This window comes from Erythrolamprus reginae, chromosome 2 (assembly GCF_031021105.1).
Source record: "Erythrolamprus reginae isolate rEryReg1 chromosome 2, rEryReg1.hap1, whole genome shotgun sequence".
In the NCBI taxonomy this organism is placed as follows: domain Eukaryota; kingdom Metazoa; phylum Chordata; class Lepidosauria; order Squamata; family Dipsadidae; genus Erythrolamprus; species Erythrolamprus reginae.
In genome coordinates this window covers 207,979,887-208,006,843 of record NC_091951.1, presented here as the reverse complement: position 1 = coordinate 208,006,843, position 26,957 = coordinate 207,979,887, and the positions used below count along the sequence as shown (strand labels likewise).

The 26,957-nt window shown below is 41.7% G+C and overlaps 1 protein-coding gene across 2 annotated transcripts in view; it reads left to right on the top strand.

Annotated features, from left to right (window-relative positions):
- Positions 1-1,954: 1,954 nt before the first annotated feature.
- Positions 1,955-26,957, top strand: part of PALM3 (paralemmin 3) — a 42,171-nt gene continuing 17,168 nt past the window's right edge. Inside the window, exons 1-3 of one of the 2 annotated variants that reach the window (XM_070741520.1) lie at positions 1,955-2,123; positions 2,385-2,607; positions 22,739-22,790. In XM_070741520.1, the coding sequence (XP_070597621.1) occupies positions 22,746-22,790 (45 nt within the window). In that variant the 5' untranslated portion in view covers positions 1,955-2,123; positions 2,385-2,607; positions 22,739-22,745. Of the gene's footprint in view, positions 2,149-2,384; positions 2,608-22,738; positions 22,791-26,957 lie in introns of both variants that reach the window. The other variant, XM_070741521.1, reaches the window with a different exon arrangement.

The following is a 26,957-nucleotide window of genomic DNA, read 5'->3' as shown; positions in this document are numbered from 1 at the left end:
GCCTTTTCTGCTTTTTAATGATAGCTGATTTGTAAGAATTAGATGAAAATGGAATCTGTACAGGGGCGGATTGCCATTACCGCTGCTAACGGTGCACTGTGTGAGCAGCTTCTGGTTCTCTTGCACACCTGTGCATGCGCCCCGGTGTCTTTTTGCTATTGTGCATGCACAGGAAGCAAAAACATGCTGAAATCTTGTGAGGGGATGTGCTTTTTTGGTGATTTTTTTGCTTCCGCGCATACTTTTAATCGGTATAGAGGAGTGTTTCCCAACCTTGGCCACTTGAAGATATCTGGACTTCAACTCCCAGAATTCCCCAGCCAGAATTTGCTGGCTGGGGAATTCTGGGAGTTGAAGTCCAAATATCTTCAAGTGGCCAAGGTTGGGAAACTCTGGTATAGAGAAACCTGTCACTTTCAAGCTGCATAAACTTTGTGAAATTGTTTAAGAAAATGCTAAAAATGAGTTCTTCCAAAGAAGAAGTGTAGTACCAAGGCTAAATATATTGAATTAATGGGAAAAGGCCAGTGATGGTGAACCTTTTTTTCCTCAGGTCCCAAAAGAGCATGTGCCCGCATTATCGCGCCCACACCCATAAGTCAATGCCTGGAGAGGATGAAAACACCTTCCCCCGCTCCCTGGAGGCCCTCCGGAGGCTGGAAATGGCTTGTTCCCCAACTTCTGGTGAGCCTAGAACGCTCGTGTTTCACCCTCACAAAGGCTTCCCTGGAGCTGGGAGAGAATAAAAACACCCTCCCCCATCGCCTGGAAGCTCTTTGTAAGCCAAAAACAGCCTCCCAGAGTCTCTGTGTGAGCCAAAAATCAGCTGGCCAGCACATACATGCATGTTGGAGCTGAGCTAGGGCAACAGCTTGCATGCCAGCAGATATGGCTCCGCATGCCACCTGTGACACCCGTGCCATAGGTTCGCCATCACTGGAATAGCCCATATGTAGTTGGTATTATTTACTGTAATATTTTCATAATGGGAATTTTGCTGTTGCTTTGAATGTTTTAATATTGTGTACCTATTCCTGACTGCTAGGAATCTTGATAGAATTGCAGCAGACTAAAACAGAATGAATGACCAAATGCATTACAATGAATAAATAAACAAACAAACAGACAGTCAGATAGACAAAGAAAAAAATTATAGGTGTTGAAAACCAGAATATTTGGATGCAAGGTATGAGGTTGGATCTATCAAGAATCACCAACATGTTCCCAATATATGCACATTTTCTTGTTCAGTTTTAGGCACTTAAAATGACATACACAGCCATCATTTCTCCTATTTTAATTCATAACCACAACCCTACTTTCTCCAGTCACCCACTAATACAACGTAGGTGGGTAAAGAGAGTAAGTGGTCCAAAATGAGTCACTGAGCTTCCATGGCTAAGGGAAGATCTGAATCTGAGTCTCCTGGTCCTAGTTTAAATCTTATTGATTATATCAAACTTTGAGAGTGCTAAAATAAAAATAAAGGCAATTTTGCTGATTTCATGTTATCCCTGTTATACTATATTAATTCAGCTAGCATAGTTTTATATTTGTGGGGGGGCAGATTTTTAGTATGCTACAAAAATCCAGGGAACAGTAAGATGCTAACCTCTAATAGTGACCCACATTGTTGCAGTCAGATCGTCTAAACCCAGAAAAACGGGGGAATTTTGAAAACCATGGGTGCGTTTCTGAAAACCCAATTGCAGAGTCTTCTGGCAGCTGAACAGCTTTTGAAAAGAGAAATGATTGTAACATAAGCCCTTTGCCACACAGCCGATTTTATGAAATGGAAACCTTTGGCAATTCCCCCCCTTTTTTCTTTCTTCCTTTTCTTTTTTCTTTTTTTGCTTTGCTTTGTTTCACTGAGCCATGAAAGGCCTGGGGAGAGCTTTGCACTGGGGGGAAAGGAGTCAGTGGAGCATGAAAAGTCCAGAGCAGAAACGGGATGACCCAGAAGGAGGGTCCCACAGGAGCTGTGTGTGTGGCCAGCCTTACCATTAAGGACCGGATTTTAAGCATAAACGGAGTGGGGCCATTTGCGCCTCAGTGGCAGCCCTCTCTCTCCTTTTATTTTCTGGTCTTGAGATGGTCTCAGAGGGAGGACAGAAAACCAGAAGGTAACCAAACAGCTCAGGAATGCTGGTAAATAATTCAGCTAGACAGCTGATAAGTCACTGACCCAGCAGTGGGGAGGGAGTGTGTGTGTGTGTGGGGTGAAGCTTTCAAGGGCGCCAGGGCCCAGCAGTGCTGGTGGTGCCTCTGGGGAAACTCACCTCCCATCGCCCAACTCTGCCTGCCTCTCCGCTTTTTCCAAACTGAAACCGGCCTGACCAGCTCCGGAGAGCCTCATTTCTCCTCTCCTCTGTCTTTTGATCTAGGCACTCGCGCGCACAGAGAGAGGAAAGGCTTGGAGCCAAGTCAGGCCCTGCTAGGATGGTGGGGATGTTAAAAGATGTATGCGCTCTTTGACTTTGCTCTTCCGGCTGCATCCCACTGAAAAGGGCAGAAGCTCTCTTCATCCCCCTGCTCGTTTACCCCCTTCTGCATCAGAAGAAACTCTGCAAACGACCACTGGCTGGCTGGACATCCCGTGACTGAAAGGTAAGGAGAGTACAGGAGGACTGGGCAGCTCTGGTAGGTGCTGGGCTACGGGCTTGGAGAGTGAAGGGGAAAAGCAGAGCAGACTGATCAGGCTGGGCTGCTGAGTTAAAACCAGGCCAGAGCAATTCACCCAGGAAAAAGAGGAGCAGAAAAAGTAACCAAGCTAGTTAGTCCTACTGCAAGACCCCTGTTTTGCAAAGATCTTCATGCCATTTATTGACCAGAGGCAAAGACGGACAGCTGTGGATCCCTTTAATAATTCCATACATGAAGGAAGGTAGCAGGTGGAACTTGTTCTATAGGGAGCAGCCAAGCTGTTTCACTCAAAATGTTATGTTCCCTTTTTTTACCTCCAGTCATTTAGTGGGGAAAACCCTGTCCTAAAGTGCCTCCTCCCTGGGCAAAGGAAATAATTAGGGCTACAAAAAAAAAAAAATCAGTGTTAACTGGCCTTGAGGTTCCAGACAGCGGCAGATGTTCATGTGTACAAGGGGTTGTCAAAGAAACAGGTGTACATCTTTTTAATCAGAACCCCCATCTTCCAATTTCTTCATTATGGGTACACTGCCCCAGTGGAGGCTATGATGATTCTCATGCTTCGTGATATTATTGCACACATGATGCAAATCCTATGATTTGCAATGATGTCATGACCCATTATGACATAATTTGCTTCACCCTATGGATTCCAGCATAGGGGGTGTCACATGTTCCAAGGTCTCGCTACTGGGCTACAGATGAAGTTTCAAAGGAATAGCTTCAGTCTAAAGTATCTAAGATATCACGCACAAGTCTCCCCATACATAGGTATTTGAAGAATGTCCAGTGAAGATGACTTTTTATAGGTGATTTCTCCTTAATATTTTTTGTTTCCCTCTGGATGCACACTCTATTTGGAGGTATTGAGGAATGAAATTTAATCAAAGCCACAAGCCTTTCACCCCTTTCTTAATCTGGATATGCTCATGAAACAAAAGCATTAAGCTGTCAACATGCTAGTTTAAAATGTAGTTGGTTAGTTTCTGGCTCAGTATGTTGTAGGAACCCAACCAATAGTTTTGCGATTTAATGGTCATGTATTATACATCCAGATCATTGTAAACAAAGTTTATGTTGATCATGAATATATATACATATGTATATATCACATGACCTAATTATGTTTTAATGCTTTTATATATAAATAAAGGCATGAAAGATCTTCCAGACCAATTTAGCAAGCGTAAAATTGCCCAGTAGATCTGTCTCTTGTTTGTTGAGTAGCAACTCTGTCCTTGGCTTGGCCTCCAAATGATTTAGTGCATTTGAGACTGGAAATGGAGCCTTCAGGCCTTTTGAAACTTGCTTAGCATTGCTCATTTCTTCCCTTCTCTCTGGGCCTTTTTCACCCCCACTGAAATGTACAGAGGAAACTGTGGCCCTCCTGATGTTGCTGAGCTACTTGAGAAATCATCAATGGTTGGGGCATCTGGGGGTTGTAGCTTGAAATACTGTATTTCAGCAGATTTTTTCTATCTATAATCATGTGAGAATACAATGGTAAAAAATCCTGTGTCCTCTTGATTTTGGTGCCTAAAATTGAGATAACTGGGGAGAAGTGGGGAAGATTGGACAAGATTTGCTTGCAAAAGATCTTATAAGAACATTGTTGCTAAAAATAATCCTCATCTTAACATGTACTCAAAGACTGTGTACCCCAATTTTGGGAGATTTAAAATCCAGGTTAATGTGCTAGTTCTTGTATTGTCAGAAGTAAAAATCTAATTACATTGCACACTTTATTACGGCACTTACCTTTCCTTTCAAGAAGTGCCTAGCTGGCCTTGATTAGTCATTGGAAAATTTCCTGGAGGATTCCTCTGTTTGAAGAGGAGCGGGGGAGAAATTCCTGCTGTTACCCATTCCTCAGCTAATTAACAGCCTCCAGATAGTAAGCACAGCAGACTTTTCTACAGACACCATATCTGCAAGAATGAAGACTTTATATTATCATTCCAATAAAAAGCTACAATCACTATAGCAAGAGCTGAGATATAGTAAGGTTCTCCAGTGAGGGGGGAAATTGGTTTGCTCATCCAAAGTGTTGGTTAAAATTCATCAAATATCCTAACAACTATCATCTCAACTATTATCATAGGGAATCCAGAGCATGATACCATGGTCTTTCGAGACTGAAGGATGCCAATGCAAAATCATCTCAAGTACATGGATAGCACAAGAAGCCTAGCTTTTCTGGCATGCTGTTTCTAATTATTGATAGTTGCTAGTCAGTCATATTATGGGTAAAATCAGGTAAACATTCCCACAATTGTTAGTCTAGTAGCTCTAGCCCATCTTCTTCCATTGCATATTTATCCTCACTGTTCCAGAATCTAGATTAAAAGTAGTGCTTATGTCTGTTAGAAGATTATGGCTTGTTCTTGATTCATTAGTTGTCTGTTTGCTATCTCATGATCTGATTCCTCTAAGAGAAATTAATAAGCAAGCTTATATTTAAAAATCTATTGGGACCTATTAATCATTGATTTTTCCATGCCGGATGAAGCAGCCCTGGTGTGCCAGTTTTCAAAGTTTCTAATAACCAAGATGCCCTTTTCTGAATTAAAATTGGAGACTGTTCAGTTTGCGACTTCATCCTTCTGATTCTGTCACTAGATGAGACATTGCTCCAAACGTGCCCTTTCATTAGTAGTAAGTAATTGCAGAACAATAATTCACCCAGTAAATATTGAGTGAACCATAAATGATCCATATGTGCAAGAGATATCAGCTCCCAGTAGAGGGCATTTAACATAGGAGACACACAGTGGGAACCTCTTGAGCTAAGACTACTATAGCTCGCTGAAACCTTAATACATAGCAGGAAGAGTTTCTACAGCATGCTAAAAGCATCTGTGGCCCTCAGCTTTTGTGTTTCCACAGAAAGAATATTGAGATTGAGAAGCCCAAGCAAAGTGTAGGAGGGGGCTAGCAAATCCTTGTACAAGAGAAAGACTGGTTGCTTTCCAGTTTTTCTGTGGTAACCCCCACTCTCCCATCAAATCTTGCTTGCTCTGCAATATGTAAATTCCAACTGTGTCTTTTATTACTTTGAGGACTTTATCTTGCTTCCAATGACAAAGTAAATGGCTACCTACCAGTTCTTGAGCCAATAGAAAAGAATGTTAGCAAAATGTTTGTTGCTTGGATAGCTGATCTCTATTCTGATAATGACAATTAAACTGGTAGTGCCCTCATAGTTTTAATGCATGACAAATTAAGGAAAGCCATTGGTAGATTCATCTGATTTTAATTTCGAATTCTTACCTGCCAGTAGGAAAACAGCCACTTAACGGAAGAACAATGAAGTGAGTGTAGCACTGCTTGGAAAGGTTGGGACTAGCCACCACTCTGTAATTTTGATTGGGATTTTTTAGAACACAAGTTTCTGAAAGAATGCTAGATCCAACAATATCCAGAGCAGAGGAATGTTGGTGAAGATTATAGAATTTATAGAAATGGCCAAATTAATCTCTTTGATAGAGAAAAAAATACAATCTATATTTATAAGTGACTGAAACCCCTTACACTGTAGACTTTTTGCACAAAATTGGAAAAAGTGTACTTATGGTTTTAATGATTTAAAAAACCCTGGATAATTAAAAAAAAGAGTGACCTTTCATTTGTAATCATAGTATAATTTTGTAATTGTACTTATATTTGCTTCGGAAAGAATGGAAACGTTTTTCTATTTCTTTCTGCACTTTTGCATTTTTTTCTTCCTCCTTTTACTCTTTGATTGATTGATTGATTGATTGATTGATTCATTCATTCATTCATTCATTCATTCATTTGATTTATATGCCAACTCCTTCCAGACTCTGGGCAGCGTACAACATTTAAAAAACAATACAAAAACAATTAAAACCCTTAAAACTGAAATCATTCCTTTCTTCTTTTGGTGGGAGCTAGATGGTATTGCTCAAGGGCCTCAGAGCCTGTCGGCAAAGCCAGGTTTTCATGGCTTTCTGGAAGGCCAGGAGGGCGGGGAACTACGGACCTCCGGGGACAGGTGGTTCGAAAGAGCCGGTGCCGCCACAGAGAAAGCCCTCCCAGGTGGCCCCGCCAACCAATATTGTCTGGCTGATGGGAGCTGGAGGTGGCCAACTCTGTGGGTTCTAATCGGGTGTGTGTGTGTATATGTGGCAGAAGACGGTCCCATAAATTGTCTGACCCTAAGCCATGAAGGGCTTTATAGGTGATAATCTGTTAGGTTTTAGAGTGCTACACCCACTTCGAAAACCCATGTCAACAAATAGCCTGGCTGAGAATTTGCAGGCTGAGAATAGGGACACAGGAGGGAGGGGGCGGTGATTCATAAGAAGCGAGCACCCATTCCTGAGTAGCGTTTTAACAAGAAGGCAGTTTTTGACAGTTCTAGTCTCATGGCCAGCAGCATCAGGGTAAAGGCTGTGGACAGCCCTGGAAACAGACTGGGGAAAGCAATTTAATTTAGTTTCATTTATTCGACTTGTATGCCGCCCAATCCCGTAGGATTCTGGGTGGTTTACAACTATACGGAAACAGTACAATAATAAAAAGAAGTCAAATATAAATAATAACTCCACCAAAATAAACAGTAAAAAGTCGGACATGGTTACTTTTACATTTTTTTATATTTTATTTAAAACATTTAGAGAGCCACCCATCTTTCAACCGGCCCTGGGCTGCTCTCAGTCTGTTGGTAGAAGCATTGGAAAACCTGTACTATGTACACTCACACCAGCAATATAGAGCAGCTGGTTTGCAGAGCAGCAATGCAAAGTGTTTCCCTGGTTTAAATGACTCACATCAAGCACATAAACCATATGCTTAAAAGAAAATAAGTCTGTTGTTGTTTCAAAAGAGCTCTAAGATTATTTTCAATGAATAGTTTTATTAAATATATTTCTCAGATATAAAAGGTAAACATTAAAGTCATATGAAATAAAACAAGAAAGAAAAAGGGGGAGAAGTGGGGGGGAGCCCAATTAGAAATAGGATGAGAAAAATACATGAAGAAGCAATTCCTTACCTCCTTTATACCAATCACAAGCAAACAAATCTCCACATCCCTCAATTTAAAAACGCATCCTATTTCCCTTTACCCTCTTGATCAACAATCCATAAATCGTTTTTTCCACTTCAGCAAAAAGTCTATAAAAGGTTATCAGTCTCTAGTAAAATCTCTGATCAAATAGGTCAAATTTGCCATTCCTGCTAATTCTATCGTCTTCACAATCAATTACTCCCCCGTGAATATTTCAATATTTCTCCATCTTTCTGCATATAATAATCTCACTACTAAGGCCTTACTACTTTTGAGGAGCATTGTAATGTGCCAAGGACTTCAGAGACTGTTGGTTGGATACTTTACAGGCAAATGCTCCTGTGGAAATCAGGTGTCCAATTCAGCTCAAGCCAAAGGTCTGTGGCAAGAATTGTATTGGGAAAAATAAAACAAAATTAGAGCAATTCAAAAACTAATTTAAGCTGCCTCAATTGTTGGTGAGCATGGCATGAAAGTAACATCATGAAGACAAGGCAAAAAAGTGCCATGCTGTGGGATATATTTATGTTGCACTAGGTGGATATGATCATATCCTCTAAGTCTCACTTGTCTACAATTTTACTTTTTTGGGATACAGTGTGACTTCTCCCACTTTTGGAATTAAGGGGCCCAGATTTTTAACTAACTTTTTAAGAGAATAATGGTGAAGACTGAATGCATTCTTATTTGAAGCATTTTTCGCAACAGTTATTCTGCTCACCTTCACATTATCCTGTGTCAGTGAAGAGCTACCAAAATGTTTACTACCACACTGGGGGCATGGCTTATGCAGGACACCTTCATTTTCTTTCAACATCTTTCAGTGCAAATTGGATACTCTGGGGTGGAGCTCCATTTTCGTTACCCCACTGAGTTCCCCCTGTCCGGGCAGTAGCCCACCCCTGTCCTGTGTCAACCATATTAATGAAGCCAAGTCAAGATATAGAAAGCATGGCCTCAGCCCTGTCAGTCTGCATTCTTCATACCTTCTTCCCAAGGTACTGCTCCCTGCCTCCTTAAATGACAGTAGAAAGCCTCCCAGAGAGCCTCGCTGGGACATGGATCAGTGAGCTGAGGTGGTTTCCTAACTTTAATGCTGTTGATGCAGCACAGGTTCCCACTTAGCATAGCAGGAAGGAGGGATTCCATTTGCCAGCAGTGTAAAAATGCCAATAGTCTCTGGCAGAAAAGGGCTTGGAGATAGTCATGCAGCTAAATCTGCAAAGGCTTAAAAGAAGCATCTTATACGCCTAGCTGGCATCTGTGATGCATCTGGCTTCAGGGCTGAATAAAGACTCTCTGGTATCCATGGCATAAAATTAAAATGTTATCTATGGGCTTTGTTAATTAATACAGGGCATAAGCCTTTGGGATACATTGGTACACAGATCCATTCAAAATGAATGGGAGCTGTCAAAGAGAAAGCTGAGCACTAGCAGCCTAATGCGAAATCACTACAGGCACTGTCACTTGACTGGCATCAAAAATCTGTCCATTCTATTGTTATTGACACTCCAGTTTGCAGAATGGGTCTTTATCTAGATTGGTGGAAGATAGCATGGTCCATAGTTAATTGGTGCTTGTTGAGCCACTAGATTTTGTCTGGCCGAGTGAAATCTGTGCATGAATTATTTTGAGCTCATTGAAACAATTTTCCCATTGGTTTCTTTATAGCAGGCAAAAAGCAGCATTTTAATATTGGTGTCTTGAATGGTGTTACATAGCAGCCTCTCCCAGTCTGAAGCCCTCGTGATATGTAAAGTTACAACCCTCAGAATTCTCAACCAACATGGTCAATTTATTTATTGTAGACTTTTTTTATCCTGCCTTTATTATTACTTTTTTTTACAAATGACTCAAGACGGAAACCATACATATAGTCCTTCCTCCTATTTCCCCCACAACAAACCTGTGATGTGGGTTGGACTGAGAGAGGATGACTGGCCCAAAGTCACCTAGCTGGCTTTCATGCCTAAAGCAGGACCAGAACTCACAGTTTCCTGTTTTGAAAGCTACAGTCCTAATATATTCAAAGGATATGAAATGGAGGAAAGCTGTCATAAAGGCTCTAACGCATGGGAGTGCCCTCTCCTGCAGTGCAGGTTCGCCTATCCACTTATTGTAGAAAGCAGAGGGAATGCTTTGAAGGACTGAAAGAAAAGCCAATACCAAGGCAAAGGTCAGATTAAAGGGACGGAGCCCAGGCCAAGAAAATAACATTTCATTTCAGACAGGCCTCTCCTAGTTCTCCTGAAGATAATGGGTGGGAGAAGAGAAATGCATTCAGGTTTGCAAGATTCTGTTATTGAAGCTTTACAAAAGGGGGAAAAAAGAGTTATGGCATTAGTGTTCTAATCTGGTCTAGCTCAAAAGTGTTGACATCTATTCAAATGTTAAATTATAAATAGTTTTGTTGCAAATTTCTCCATGGTCCAGCATAATATGAAAGGAAGTGGCCTGAGATAGTATATGTGAAATATCTGGATGCTTGGAAAAAATCAACCCGCTTATTTATTGTTATTAAATATTTTCTATTGTCATAATGCCCATTTTTGCTAGTGTTTATGGCAGTATTAGACTGACGTTTGTTTTTAAGGGTACCCAGATGGAGGAGACTGGTCTGTAGAATATTTCCTTAGTTGGAACATGGCAGAGGATCTTTCATGTGGATCATCTTTATGGACCCCATGTATAGTGTGTGTAGCTTCTCTTAGGTTACAACCAGTGATGGGCTACCAAAATTTTTACTACCACACTGTGGGCATGGTTTATTGATTGATTGATTTTGTCCAATACACAATGAGGGTTTTAGTGGGTATACACATGGTAAAATATATGATGAATTTTATAGAGGATATATTCATAGTATTATGCATGTAATTGTTATTATTATTTTATTATTATTATTATTTCATTATTATTATTATTTATTTTATTATTATTATTTTATTATGCATTTTCTTTCAACATCTTTCAGTGCAAATTGGGTGTTGTGGGGTGGAGCTCCATTTTTGCTACCCCACTGCATTCCCCCCCCCATCTGGGCAGTAGCCCGCCCCTGATTAACTACTATATAAAGTATACACACACGCACAGCTCTTCTAAAATTATACATATTCAACCTCATTTACTGTGATAGGAAAAACGTACCCAGAGCCCAGAAGGGAAAAAAAGAGGGGAAAAAAATCAAAATTTTGCTACCGGTACTGTGTACCTGACCAAAATTTTGTTACCGGTACTGCATACCTGACCGTACCCGTAGGAGCCCACCACTGGTTACAACACTGCCTCTACTGAACTGATAAAACACAGCATGCCGGAATACCCTTAACCAGAGATAATCTGCAGAGAGATATGGGGAAGGTGGGGGCAGAGTGGGAGTGGATGAAGGTGGGATCTGTTATTATTCAACCAACCATCTCTATTGCGCTGTTCCCCCACTGGAACCTTAAGCCGACTGGCAGAACCACATCTATAGGCCCTTATGAAAGGATAGGAGGGTTGGGACCAACCTCACATCAGGGAAGGAGGCACAAGATATCCCAGAGGGCAGGAGCAACAGCAGAGAAGGCCTTCCCCCGGACCCCACCAACCAGAATAATGCATCCTCTGCTGGCATGAGTGATACGGGCCAATCCCAGTGAGACGGTCCCTTACCCTTACTTTTGGTAAGCATCTGCAGGTAGAAGTTCTCATATTCATCAAACTGAATTGTTCAGAATGTTAAAAATTATCTCTGGCAGGATCAGGCCAAAACCATACAATCCTCCCAGGAGCAGAACAGACAGATATCAAAGATTATGCGAGTTTCTATAGGCAACCCATGAAATTGAGAAAAAGAGTAAATAGTGATGAACCTACCTATTTCTTATACTCATTTCTTAAACCATTAATTTGGATTTTTAAAAGAAATAATTTAATTTCCTTTTTTCTCCTTGATTTTCTTATAAGTCCTCTTATAACCAGATAAAACTGACTACTTCCTTGAAGTGATTATCAGATAGCAAGAAGTCACACATTTGGGACATGTGATGCAAAGGGCTGGATTAGAAAAATGATTAAACTTAGCAAGTTTAAGGCAACAGCAGGAAGTGAAAGACAACAGATAAGCTTCTGAAGAAATCGCCAGAAGGTTCTTGAAAGCTTATAGGTTAAGGTGGGAGGCATTAGCCCATATAGTCACTGGAAGTGGGTTCCTACCGGTTCTAACCGGCTCTTTAGAACCCTTAGTAACTCGGTCAAGGAGCCGATTCTGTCGGTGTCTCCATGAGCACCATCATCTTGGATTCTGCTTCTGCGCAAACGCAGAAGCTAATTTTTTGCTTCTGCACATGTGCAGAAGCTATTTTTGACTACTGCGGGCGCACTCGCACAGCACAACCCTGAGCAACTCGGCAGCAAAAGTCCTAGCTAAATACTTAATCATTTGGATGCATTGTAACTAATGTAGAATAGAATAGAATTCTTAATTGGCCAACACACAAGGAATTTGTCTCTGGCGCATAAGCTTCCAGTGTACATACAAGCAACAAATGAGAAATCATGATCATAATAATAAAATATATCATCATAAATTGTAAGATACAATACTCAGAGATAGTCATAAGACACTAAATAAGCAATCAACATAAATCATATTAGGATACTAAGTAATATAATTAATATTAATTATAAGCAACAAGCAAGCAACAAAGTTGAAGTTATAAGATAAGGAAATAGTTAATAAGAAAGATGAGAAGGATAATAATACAATCCTACTAGGTAGTTTGACATTGTTGTGGGAATTAGTTGTTTAGCAGAGTGATTGCATGTTGGGGGGGGCGGACTGTCTTTGTGTGGCTAGTTGTTTTTGTGTGCAATGCGCTAGTATGCCCTAGTCACCTGGATAGAAAACTCCACCTGCATTTGAATGATATCTGTTTGCAGTTAAGGAGTTAAGAAAACTTATTAATGTTCCCAGAATTTCTATAATCATATAGTTCATCCAACAAAATCAACTGAAAATCATGCATTTGTAATCTGAAGGATCTGAGATTGCAGTGTATGCCATGAGATGTGCTTTCAAAACTTTTTGTGAAGCTGCAGCTAGAGCTCTACGTGTCTGACCACTTCCTTTTGCAAAGAGTGCATAATTACTACTCCGCCAGTTGCAGTGACTGCTTTTCCAGTTTCTGTGCCCCGTACAGAGAGTTGCTTGTTTAATTTCTTTTGCTGTTTAATTTGCAAGAGCAGGAGCTTCCTCCATGTCTTGATCTTTTGAGATCTGCTGGTGAATTTTTCTTTTTGGGGATACCACTTTTGCCTCCTTGAAGTTGCAAAGTTAGCTTCCTAAAGTGCCTTGAGGGATTCTGGTTGGTTTCAGAAGGCAAGTGAATTCTATTTTGTTTATGCAGGCATAATTTGTCAATTGAACTATCTAATTTAATCAATCAAATTACTATTCTCTTCCCTGTTTATTGTATATAGTGTCATTGTAAAGAAATAGATCTTGTGATTTCAGTCTTATCTATTAATTTAAGTTGAGCTGAAGGAGGTGATCAGTTGGCAAAATGTCTGGAAATCCTTTCCTCGCCCTAGTTTTGTCCTTAGATGTTTGAAATACAGATTTAATTACAGGAAACATGGTAATAGTAAATCTCGGGAAACTGCCATGGTGCAATGATCATGATATTGGACTCAAATCAACTACTTTTAAGCTCCTTTGCCATCTAAATGAATATACATACATCAGAAAGGACTTGATCAAGCCAGGAATTAGCCATTTGAATTCTACTGAATTCAGTGAAGGAGTTAAAAAAGATCTTAAATGTTTCGCTGTGCACCAAAGTATTTAACTCTGGTGGGATTTACTGATTGCTGGTTTGCCCAAGCAACTACTTCCTGTACAAATTAATAAGACTGAACTGTGTTTAAGTAATCCTTATCATTTAATAAAATTGTGATAGTAGCAATAGAGGTATATTAAGGAATTCTGATCTACTTTAAGCACCCTTTCCCCATTATGAGATATTTCACTATCCACTCTTAAATTATTTTAAGAATTGTCTCTCTGGGGGTTTTTTTTGGTAATGTTTGTATATTATCGTTCTTAAATAAATGTTTTATGTCTGTCTGAAAATCCAATAGGGAAAATAACCCCCACTGTACTATGCCCTTAGTACATTTTGAGAATACAGTCCTACACATGAAAATAATGGGTTCAACGGTGCCCCTTTGCCATCCAGCCAACCACTGCATTACTTGTAGGTTTGGGCCAAGACAATTTTGGTTGCTGTGACTGCCGATTTAGATAATCACTTTTATTCTAATTTGGAAGCCTGGCATCAGTAACAATCTGAAAGCACATTATGTTCCTATTGGCTGTTCTTTTCACCCACATGACCTTTGGAATAACCGCAAACCTCTCTTTCCTCTGAAGCAGCACTTTTGGTGGTTTGGGACATTAACCTTGTGGGAGGAGGCAGCCCAAAGGGTAAAGTAGCCATTTCAGAGCAGGGCTTTTTAACAGAAGTTGGCCTCTTGCACAAGTGCCCTATGAAAGGTTAATGAGTGTCAGGGAAAGCAGGCAAGGCAAATGTTCTTTCATTGAAGAGCTGATCTCTCTTCTGCCAAAGGACAGACAATATACCTGTTGGACAAATGGGCATTCAATTGGTGACACACATATACTGATATTATAAAAAGCAACACGGCTCCATAGTTTTTCAGCATTCTTTTCAATGGGTTGACACCCAGAGGATCAGAGGATCAAGTCTCTCAGGATTGAAGGCTGGGCCCTCAAAAACACCCTGGGTTTAGAATGAGCAAGCCCAGGGGCAGATATGTAGGTTCCATGAGTAACATCTGCCTATATTTGCATGTGGATGCTCTGGTCTCTATAAGAAGCATTTCTTTGTAAGATGTTTTGGTCCAAGTCTCTTGTTCTTCCTGTTTGTTTATATACTTCTTATAGCATAGAAAATGCCCTTTGGGAGAGGTTCATTTGTGTTTCTCCATATTTAGTTACATTTACATTACATTTACGAGGGTCGCCCACAGAAGGTAATGCACCCAAAATTTTTCTCAGGCTACTGTAATGGTACAATAATGGTATGAATGCAAAACTTTAGATACACATTATTTGAATTGTCAGGAGTGCGTGTGTAAATTTTGCGTTTCTTCAGACAGCGTAGCTGCAGCAGTGTTTCGAAATGGGGTCTGTAAGTGATGTATGTTACAAGCAGCGTGTCATCATTGAATTTCTCACTGCGGAGAAAGAAACTGTTGGGAACATTCACAAATGTTTGTGTACAGTTTATGGAGAATCTGCATGGATCTGAATGGATGCCATTCATGGAAGACATTTTGAGGATGACAAAGAGGGGATTCACACAGTGCAGAAATGGCTTCATGACCAGAACAAGGAGTGGTACCGACAGGGCATACACGCCCTTGGGTCTCGCTGGAGGAAGGTCATAGAACAGGATGGAGATTATGTGGAAAAATAGGGAGTGTAGAAGAAACATCATTCTTTCTTGTGTGTAAGTTTCATTGTGTTCAATAAATAATTGTTGAAGAAAAAATATGTGGTGCATTACTTTCTGGGCAACCCTCGTATAAACATTAACTACATTTCTGAATGTTTTGTTGTTGTTAGTCACGAAGTCATGTCTGTTGCAACCCCATGGATAATGGTCCTCCATGCCTTCCTGTCCTCTACCATCCCCCAGAGTCCATTTAAGCTTACACTGACTGCTTCAGTGACTCAATCCAGCCACCTCATTCTCTATCGCCCCCTTCTTAATTTGCCCTTAATCGTTCCCAGCATTAGGCTCTTCTCCATCGAGTCCTTTCTTCTCATTAGGTGGCCAAAGTATTTGAATTTCATCTTCAGGACCTAGCTTTCTAAAGAGTAGTCAGGGTTGATCTCCTCTAGGACTGAACCAGTTTGATCACCTTGGAGTCCAAGGGACTTGCAGGAGCTTCTTCAGCACCACAGTTCAAAGACATCAATTTTTGGTGCTAAGCCTTTCTTAAGGTCCAACTTTCATCGCCATACATTGCAACTGAGAAAACCATAGCCTTGACTATACACATTTTTGTTGGCAGGGTGATATGTCTGCTTTTTAGTATGCTGTCTAGATTTGTCATATCTCCCCAGGAGCAAGTGTCTTTAAATTTCTTGGCTGTAGTTCCCATCTGTGGTGATCTTGGAGCCCAGGAAAATAAAATCTGTCACTACCTCCATTTCTTTCCTATCTACTTGCCAGGAATTGAGAGGTACGGATGCCATGATCTTAGTTTTCTTTATGTCGAGTTTTACACTCTCCTCCTACACCCTCATCAAGAGACTCTTTAATTCCTCTTCACTTTCCTCCATTAGAGTGATATCATCTGCATATCTGAGGTTGTTGATATTTCTCCCGACACTCATAATTCCAATTTGTGATTAATCCAGCCTCATTTTTCTCATGATGTGCTCTGCATATAAGTTAAATAGGCAGCACAATAGTATACAGCCTTGCCAAACTCCTTTCTCAATTTTGAACCAATCAATGGATCCTTGTCCAGTTCTTACTGTTGCTTCTTGACCCGTATATAAGTTTCCCAAGAGATAAATAAGATGGTCTGGTACTCTTTAAGAACTTGCCACAATTTGTTGTGATCCACACAATCAAAGGCTTTAGCATAGTCAATGAAGCAGAAGTAGATGTTTTTTCTGGAACTCCCTAGCTTTCTCCATGATCCAACGTAGGTTGGCAATTTGATCTCTAGTTCCTCTGCCTCTTTTTAAAAAAAATATTTTTATTGATTTTTTAAAATTATGAAGACACACACAATATAAAACAGGTGCTTTGTGAGTAGTGCCCACCACCAAATCGGGGGTGTTTCTTGTATATACCATTTTAACTCAAGAGCTGTTTACATATTATAGAGTGATTCCAATGTATTCCTTGTAGCTTGGTCTCGGATTATACTCACCATATATCGTCTTACCTTGTCCCATCGTCCCATCAGTTGTTGCAAGTCAGTTTCATTAACCGAATTCATCCTTTTATCCATAATCTCAAATTGGATATGGTCTACCATGTACCGGTACCAATTTTGCATTGTTCATTTTGTCCCATCCTTCCAACCCAAGAATATTACCGCTTGAGCGCTTTCTATCGCTGCTTGTTTTATTTCTCTAAATTCTCCCATCGCATTGTTTTTAACTAATACAGCCATTTCCTTAATAGTTCCTCTGCCTCTTTGAAATCCTGCCTGTACTTCTGGTAGTTCTTGGTCCACATACTGCTGGAGCCTATCTTGTAGGCTTTTGAGCATAGATTTGCTAGCATGTTAAATGAGTGCAATAGTGCGGCAGTTTAGTCATTCTTGCCATTGCCTTTCTTTGGAATTGGAATGTAAACTGACCTTTTCCAAACCTATGGCCACTGTTGAGTTTTCCACATTTGATGGCAAAATTAAGTGTAGCATTTTTACTGCATCATCTTTTAAGATTTTGAATAGCTCCATTGGAATACTGTCCCCTCCACTAGCTTTGCTGTTGCTCAGACTTCCCAAGGCCCATTTGACTTCACATTCCAGTGTATTTGCCTGTATAGATATAGGCTGTGTATAAAGACCAGTTGCACCAGAGATTCACCCAACACACACCTGTGCCTGATTTGTTCCTGGAGGATTCCTCCTCTTAAATGGGTGGGTTCTACTTACCATCCCCACCAGTTTGCATTGCGACAGAAATGCACATTTTGAGCTCACGTGCACATTACTTCCCGAAAATTACCCTCGGCACATGTGCAGTGCTATAAAAAAAGGTTCTGAGCATGTGTAGAAGAAAAAAACAAGATGGCGCTTATGTTGCCACTGAGAGAACCAGCTTGGAGATGTGGTAGCAGTATTGAGTTCCCGCAGGGATGGTGGGGGACGGCATTCTGGTGGGAAAAGTGGAGCTGAACACGCAACTCCACATCCCCGATACGTGTGCACCAATGTTCCCTCTAAGGTGCATGGCTGCGCGGCTGCGCACAACAAAACAACTTTCCACACAGCCTTTTCTAAGGCCGTGCAATGGGAGGCGCCGCCCGCCCCCGCCCGCCGCGGATGTGCCTGTGCCAAGCCTCCCTGCCCCCTGCCCGAGGCACCTCCGGCCCTCTTGCGCCCCTGACCTCCCGCTGCTGCCCGCCCGATCCGCCCCTCTCTCCAGCTTTCTCCTCCTCCACCTCCCGCCTTGGGGCACGGCTCCTCCCACAGCGGTGGCGGTTTCTCCTCCTCCTCATCCGGCCATTAGCAAAGGGGCTGCGAGAGGGGCGGGGCAGGTGTTCCCAAAGCGCTCCCAGGCTATAAGAGGGTTTTCTCCGAGCACTCCAGGAGCGCCCGCCCCACCCCTCTCAAGTTGCAGCCCCTTCACTCGGAGCGCTTTCCCCTGCACTTCCCATACGCCTCAAAATAAGAAAAACCTTCCACAGCCTCCAGAGAAGAATGGAAGAGAGAGAAAGAGAGAACAAGAGAGAGAGAGAGCAACAGACAGAGCGAGGTAGAAAGAAAGAGAGAGGGAGAGAGAAAGAGAGAAAAAGAGAGAGAGATAGCAAGAGAGAGAGAACGAGAGAGAGAGAACGAAAGCAAGAGAGGAGAAAGAGAGAGAGTAACAGACAGAGCGGGATAGAAAGAAAGAGGGAGAAAATGAGAAAAAGAGAGCAAGAGCAAGAGGGGGTAGAGAGAGAGTGAAAGAAAGAGAGAGAAGAGAGGAAGGGAGAGAGAGAGAGTGAGAGAGAGAGATGGTTTTGTTTTATTATTAATTTCTTTTAATAAAAAAGAAGGGATTTTTTCCTGTTTGTTTGTTTGTATGTTTGTTTTTGTTTAAGCAAAAAAACATTGAAAATCAGCAAAATCTCACACACGTGAGGGTCGTGCAAGATTTGGTTTCCTGTGCCTGTGCAGAAGCCGAATCTTGCACCAATGCACGCCCATACGCCCACCGGACATGCACGCACCCACGTTGATCACGGGGAGCGCACCAGGAGCGCCAGCGATGGGGAACTACTTGTCTGCGTGTCAGGTTCCAGCAACTCAGGCCGCGAAGTTGCAACTGGGAGGAATACACCTCTGCTTCCAATTATTTATACACTTGTGAGGGAGAAGTTATTTTCTGCATCTATGCCTTCTGGGTTCTCCCCACCATATAAATAGAACTAATTACAAGGATTCCCAGCAATTGAGGATTTCTCAGTAATTAGCAGTTTACAAAAACTGCCAGTAGATACTGAGAAACGATTTAGTCGATCGTCAGCTAGCATCTGCAATTATTTAGTAAAACAATATCTGCCATACAGAAGACATATTTGTGTGCATTTAACAGAAGCCAGTTTATGAGACTGGGAAAAAAAAATAATAAAAGGAAGGGATCTGACTTCCCTTCCTTGACCATTCTAGTTAGGTCCCATAGCTAGAGATCCATGGTGGGTGAATAATCTCATGGACTGTCTCTATGGAGATTCTCAATCATCCAGGTCATAACTGTCCCAAAGGTGCTTTTTCAAGAGGCAACTGGACTCTCTTGTTTTTATTCTTCTCATCCAAGCAGCTTCTTCCACTCTGTTTTTCTTAAGAGAAAGAGCTGAAGGAGCTTCTTAGATGAGAAGTGAAACGTCTTAAAAGAAAAACAAGAAAGTCCAGTCGCCTTTTGAAAAAGCACCTTGGGAACAATCTCATGAACTGATGAATGATTGCTCTTACTTTTGCATTATGCCTACCAGCCTCCCTTCTGTGGGTGAGAACATGGCTAGTCCTGTGACTTTCTTGCAGAGGAGCAGTTGGAGCAAGCCACATAGACCTCAACCCTCATTTTCATCATCTTCAGGTAGAAGTAGGACTGTCAGCATTCAGAGCAACGGTGAAATCTACTTACCTAGCTTACCAGTTCGGAAGCACGCGCACTCACTTCACTCCATCAACATGCGTACCCCATCAAGCACGGTTTTTTGCATGCGCAGAAGGTTAAAAAAAGAAAATGGTGACGTCTGGGTAGGTAGAACTCTGTGCTGCTGCTGCTGCTACAGGTTCTCCGAACCACAGTCATCCACCTCCACCAGTACAGGCGAAGCGGGCCGAACCGGTAGCATTTCACTCCTGATTCAGAAGCAGAAGGGAAGTTGTGGCTATAAAAATCTGGAGGCTGAGATAAACTGATCATATGTTGATAAAACTGACATATGAAATGTTCAGTTAATTTCATTGGATAAGACGGTATAAGCAGAGGGTTGTGCTTGAAGATTTCTGAGCTCTCTTCTAGTTCTATGATTCTGTGATTATCTTGAGTTACCCACCCCTACATGTCTCATAGCTTCTGGGCAGTGGTGGGCTGCTAAGGTGGAATGCTGACGTGTGCTCACCTCTGTGGCTCTGAGTGCTAGCTGAGTCCAGTGCAATTCTGCTACTGTACCTGGGCAGGTAGTGAAATTGCGCACGGACATGCAGGGGCGCCCGTGGCATCTATCTGTCAACAAGCTCACCATGGCGCACCTACATGTCCGCAGGTGCGGTAGCAGAATTGCACTGGACTCCGCTAGCACTCACAGCCATGGGGGCGAGCACACGTCACAGTTCCACCTTAGCAGCCCACCTCTGCTTCTGGGCCTCTTTAGGCCTTTTCATCTTTCCTTTCCACTTCTCCCTGGATCCTATCGTCCAGCGGAGGAGAGAGGGAAGGAGAGGAAGAGATAGATCAAATGAGACATAAAAAAGGATAATCCTTCATCTCCTCACCACACTAAGTAGGAGGTGCTAAAACATGGAAGATTTGCAAACATGAAAGTTGTAATGAACCTGAAAATAATGTTCACACTTCCTGTGCCAGCTAATTGAAATATACCTAATACTATATGCCACCCATGGCTAGCTTGCTTCATTTGCTCCTTCATGCCTAGCTAGTGATGATCTACTTTCCTGCTCTGACACTCGTGGTGGGGTTTCAATGGTTGGTTCTAATAGTTCAGCACAAAATGTATATGGCAAGTAGCTCATACTGTATTGTAAACGTGGGCACTGTGCCAGTAGTGAGTTTTAAAACCTGTTGCTACTGGTTCATGCTTGCGCATATGTGCAACTCCCACTGCCACCATTACAGGTTTGCAGAACTGGGCTGAACTGGGAGCAAACCAGGGGTGGAATGTTCCCAGTTCGCTTGTGCCTGTCGGTTGTCAGTGGTAGGCAGGCAGGTTTATTTATTTATTATTTGAATTTATAGGCTGCCCTTCTCCAGTGGACTCAGGGCGGCATGCAAGAATAAAAAACCAAAATACAATATAAAACCCCACAATATTAAAAGGTATCCATCCATCACTGAACTATTCCACTAAGACACTACTGGCCATAGCAAGATGTTATTGCTCAACGGCCCCAGGCCTGCTGGCAAAGCTGTGTTTTTAAAGCCTTTCGAAAGGCCAGGGGTTGGGGGAGCAGTGTGAATCTCCAGGGGGAGTTGGTTCCAGAGAGCCAGTGCCACCACAGAGAAGGCCCTTCTCTGCGGTCCCGCCAACTGGCACTGTTTAGTCGACGGGACCCAGGGAAGGCGAACTCTGTGGGATCTGACCAGCCACTGGGATGTCTGAGGCAGAGGACAGTCCCGTACATAATGTGGTTCTAAGCCATATAGGGCTTTATAGGTAATAACCAACACTTTAAATTGCGTTTGGAGACCTATCAGAAGCCAGTGCAACTCGTGGAGTGATGGAGATATGTGGGTGTATCTGGGTAAACCCATAACGGCTTGCGTGGCTGCATTCTGGACTAACTGAAGTCTCCGAACATTCTTTAAAGGTAGCCCCATGTAGAGCACATTGCAGTAGTCGAGTCTCAAGGTGATGAGGGCACAAGTGACTGTGAGAAGAGACTTCCTGTCCAAATAGGGCAGCAACTGGTCCACCAGGTGGACCTGGGCAAAATTCCCCCTTGCCACAGCTCTGGGTCAAGGAGGACTCCCAAGTTGTGGACCCTCTCTGAGGCGGTCAAAATCCCCTCCCCCAAAGTAATGGATGGATAGAGGGAAGTGTCCCTGGGTGGCAAGACCCATAGCCACTCAGTCTGGTTGGGGTTGAGTTTGAGCCTGTTGATACCCATCCAGACCTTCACAGCCTCCAAACACCGCCACATCACTTCCACTGCTTCATTAATCGATACAGGGTGGAAATGTATAGCTGCATATCAAAACAGGTTGGTAGGTAGGTAGAAAGAGAGAGAGAGAGTGATGGTAGGTAGGTAGGTAGGTAGGTAGGTAGGTAGGTAGGTAGGTAGATAGATAGATAGATAGATAGATAGATAGATAGATAGATAGATAGATATTCAGACAAAAGGACAGATAGATACTGTAGATAGGTAGATAGTTTTCCAGAATAATTACAGAAAATCATATAACTGTAATTTGTCAGTGCAATCTCAGGGAGGGGACATTCTGAACGGAGAATAGTGTATGCCAATAAACTTTGTGCTTCCCACTTCCTGTTTACCAAGTTCGTAGAATATGCAGAGTTTTGCCCTTTAGTGGTCTAAAACGTGGTCTGAAAAGGGATGCTTGAAGACCAGCAGAAGAAGGATTCGTGCAGCATTCTCCGCCCATGATTGGCCATTTCACTACTCGTGGAGCCTTAGTATCCACCTATGTGATACACATACAACATAGCTATGAGTACACACCTTTGGGGATGTGCTTTCTCTTTCTCTTTAAAATTTGACATTTATATTTTACCTCTTTAAGCTGAGCCATGTTGGGATGCCTTCTATATAGGAACCATGCTGCTTCTCCGTTGAAAAAGGAACAGAGTGGTGGGTCAGGTGATAGAAGAAATTAGAGGAGAGGACTCTGTCTGTACTCCAATTGTCCTGCCTACCTTGCTACTGAAAGCCACTAAAAGACAATGGCCACCTATTGGGAGAAGAAAAGGGAGAGAAGGGTCTACCAGAGTGCAGGGAATAGAACATGTAAGAACCTGAGATGGGAGTTGCGGGAGGGAAGAGGATGAGATACTGAATACTGGCAACTGGAGTCCCCTGGACATATCCCAAAAGGCTCTTTTTCTCTTTCAGAAGGAAAATGGCAGAAAGCTCCTTATTTGCACAGCGGCTGCATGCTATTACGGTAAGTGTGATTTCCCATTCTTCCCTGTGGCATGAATGTAAAGGAGATGCTCCATATTTTCAACCAACTTTCTGGGATGGGAGCTAGGAAGAAGCGTGGATTGGCAGCCCTGCTTGGTCAGATTGCTCTTTTCAAAGCATGGAGCCTGTAGACATGGCAATCTGATTCATTTATGTGTGGTTCTTGTGGGTCCAGCTTGGCCATAGAGAGATGGGGCATGAATCTCAAGCTCATGCCATCTGTATTATGCTCAGAATTTAATATTATGTGATTTTAGTTGGAATAGACGTAAATTAAAGGCTGGTTTATGGTATGTATCCACTCTCTGAGTGGCTCACTAAAGTCATCTTGCCATTTGCCCTGTGAGTGTTGCCAGATATACAATCTCCCACTGAATACAAAGTAAGAATCCTGCAGGAACACAGGGAGAATATGTTGATGGCATGTCAATTCTAGCAGGGTCTGCTGATTGGATGACAATTTTGGAGACTTTTTCCACTTGCACTTAACCACTTCACTGTTGTTGTTGTTGTTGTTGTTGTTGTTTTCTTTCTCATATCTGGGGTATCTGAAAGTTGTCTTTAGCTATTACAATATTAGTGTTTTCCCTCTTTAAATAAGCAGCAAGTTGCAGTAGTTTTATCGGGGTGCTTCTTCATCAACCATGTGATCATTTCAGTCAGATGACCTCTAACTCTCTTGATCAACTGACCCTAGTATGGGGTGGTCCCTGCTTCTCTACATCTTCAAGGTCCCTTCTGAGTTGGACAATAGAATACAGGCAGTCTTTGACTTAACAACATTTCATTTAGTGACCATTCAAAGTTGCAAAGGCACTGAAAAAGGTGACTTATGACCATGTTTCACATTTAGAACCACCGGGCATCCTTATGGTTACATGATCAAAATTCAGATGCTTGATAACTAACTCATATGTATGACAATTGCAGTGTCCTGGGGTCATGTGATCACCTTTAGTGCCATTCTGACAAGCAAAGCCAATGGAGGAAGCCAGATTTACTTAATAACCATGTTACTCACCTAAACAGTGCTGGGATTTCATTTAACAAATTTATTTATTTATTGCATTTATACGCCGCTAACTCCGAAACAGATTCTGAGCGGCAACTAAAGCAGTAAAATGGAGCAAAAGTCATTTAACAAATGTCTCACTTAGCCACAGAAATTTTAGGCTCAATTATGCTTGTAATCAAAGATTTATATATTAAAAAAGCCGAGAACATATTTTGACAAGTGCATAAATTTTCTGTTAAAACTCACATCTTCCTAGTTCCATCCCACATTAAGGTGAGCAATTGGTAGTTATTTTCCCATTGGCTGTGATGTTTAGTTGGAAGGGAAAGAAACTAAAAGAAATTCACCAGTTCTTGTATTTAATGTACCATGGAAAAGTAACCCCCAAAAGTCTGCATTAAGGACCTTTTTTTTGAGGGATGGGCACTGCAATGAGGCAAAATGGACATGATTAGATCACCCACCCAGCCGTGTTTTGCAAAATGTATTGTGGCTAAATATATTTTGTGAATTCATCATATTCCGGTTTGATCAGAAAACTATGATTAAGCAAACTATAGTACTATTTGTAGGCCTAATTTCTGTCTTAGATTAAAAGGACAACAATAGCAGGGCAGCTGGATTAATTTAAAGGTTACTGAAATTGTGCATTAACTACAATTCTCAATTCTCACTGTGCCAGTGGCTGTTTACAAAGCTGATGAAATTGGAGCAACCATATAATTCCTTCCATTCATTAAAAAGTTGCCTTGCTGGGGATGAAATGTCTGAGATACTCCTTCCATGGGGAGAGGCAGAAGGGATATCCCTCTTGAGAATAACGGCTGCTCTCCAGATTTCATTAAATCTTACTTTTGCTGGGAAAAGTTGCCAGACCCTTACTGATTTGTCCAAGGAATGGCTAAAATGAATGACAGGAATGTCCCAAGTAGAAGCGGCCTAGGTGCCAGCTGTTCTCCACTTACAGTCTTTGACTTTATGCCCAGTGGCTTTGGGTTTGTGCTAAATATGGGCTGTTTGCCCTGCTCCATGGGAAACCTGGGGTAACCTGAGTCTCTTTCTTTGGCTTATCCTCTCTTCAAACAAATGAATAATTCACCAGACAATAGCTTCAACCTGAACCAAACAGAAAGAGGGAGAACTTTGGAGTCTTGCCCAGACTTAGAGAGGCAGAGATTGGGTTGGGGTTGTTTCCTGAGCTGCAGTCCAGCTGCCCTTGTGTGGAGTCTCTCACACAGATACACATCCTGAGAATGAGCTTGACATGAATGCTGCATTCCAGAGAGTGTAGCAAATATTTATTGTCATATAAATTGCTTTAGTTAATGCTTCTATGCAGGGATCAAATCTGGATAGATTTTCTAGATCTGCACAGAGCAGAGTGCAGCAGGGGAAAAGAAGCTGTGAAAGCAGCCTGTGTACTTTGAAGAAACAGGAGTCTAGAGGATGCAATCAGTAACAGACACATCAATGGCCCTATGTCTGCAGCAAGGTGTCTGGTACCCACACAGACTTCATAAGCAGCAAGTACTCTTTTGCACACAGAAAGCAGAGCTACCAGCAGGTTCATGCCCAAATAGAAATCATTTCCTGGTAGTCACTGGCATCGATTAAACTAAAGTCAACACCAGTCTTTATTTTCATTTATCCAACACCAATACAGATAAGAATCCCATTTCACCTATTAGCACGTACAACCAAAAAGGAGGGCAGCTCAAGGCAAACTACATTACATCACCACTTTCCTGCATATGTGATGAGAGATCATAGACAAGTCTCCTCCTGATCAAGTTCTTATTAAAATAATAATTTTCTCAGTGACCTGGTGCAATTTTGAGAAGCACTGTTGAGTTGTTTATTAGGGATCAGGCCTGTCTGTTTTCTGCCCTCCAAATCCAGTATGTCAGGCATTTTGTTTTTCTTCTTATACAAAGTGGGAATTTCTGTATACTCATAGTTTCATATTAAATCTATGACATGGTAACTGATCTCTGGTAGCAAAAGGAGGAGGATCCGTCATTTCCTAGAAAGTCATTGCCAGTGAAAAGAAAAGAGTACTATCCTCAATATTTAGATGTCTCAGACAGACACATGAACATCACCCATCATACAATACCCCTCAATCGTAACTTGCAGGGAAATACCATCTCCTCTCGACTGAGTCTCTCTTAACCATCCCACCTCCAACTATTTGCTTCCTGTTATAGAATCATTTTCCCAACAATTAAAACAAAACTCCAGGAATGGTGCCTGCCAGCTTTTGCTTTCTTGTTCATATGAATGGAGAGAATCACCAGGGAGTCTAATCCTTTTGAATAAAAGGAAGCTTTAACAGATTTCAAAATTATAGATCTAAATGGACTAGTTTCAAAAGGTTCCAAGTATTATTAGCTTGCTGGCATTGTCTGAAAAAATAAAATTAAATAGAATTCAGACATATGGGAGGAATATTTAGAAGCTACAAGTACTGTAGTTCATAATAAAGTTTCTTATTGTTAACGGACGTCATTAGAGGGCCTGGCTCTTATTCAAAGTCTTCCTCTAATCATCTGAGCCTGAAACACACACCATTTTGGGTTAGCAGAAACTAAAATTTGAATTGTTCCTTGAGCCTTGCTTATGAAGTCTGGTTTCTATTATCTGTAAATGGTGGCTGCTCCAGGATCTGAAAACATGGTAATCTATGTTTTTTGTTAAAGCCATGTATGTATGTATGTATGTATGTATGTATGTATGTATGTATGTATGTAATATGAATATGAAAGATGCTCACTGTTAATTTCACTGTCTGGTCTTGTGTGTGGTACAAATATTGCCTTAGTTGGGACAGCGGGGGGGGGGTGTTTCTGGATAGCTGCACCCTAGCCCTGAAATAGCCTTCCCAATGATTCCCTCACTCCTAATTAGGTTAAAAAAATATTGCCTGTTACCTGGAAACACTGATTATCCAGTAGCTCTATACAGTACTTAACATGCAACATTATTTTGTCGTTTTTAATTTTAATTCCAAACATTTTCAATATTTTGATTTCAGTCACATTGTTTTCTGCCGACAATTTAAAACTCGATATTGTTTATACTATTAATATTGTAAATCAGAATATGTATTTAATTAAATTGTGTACAAATCCC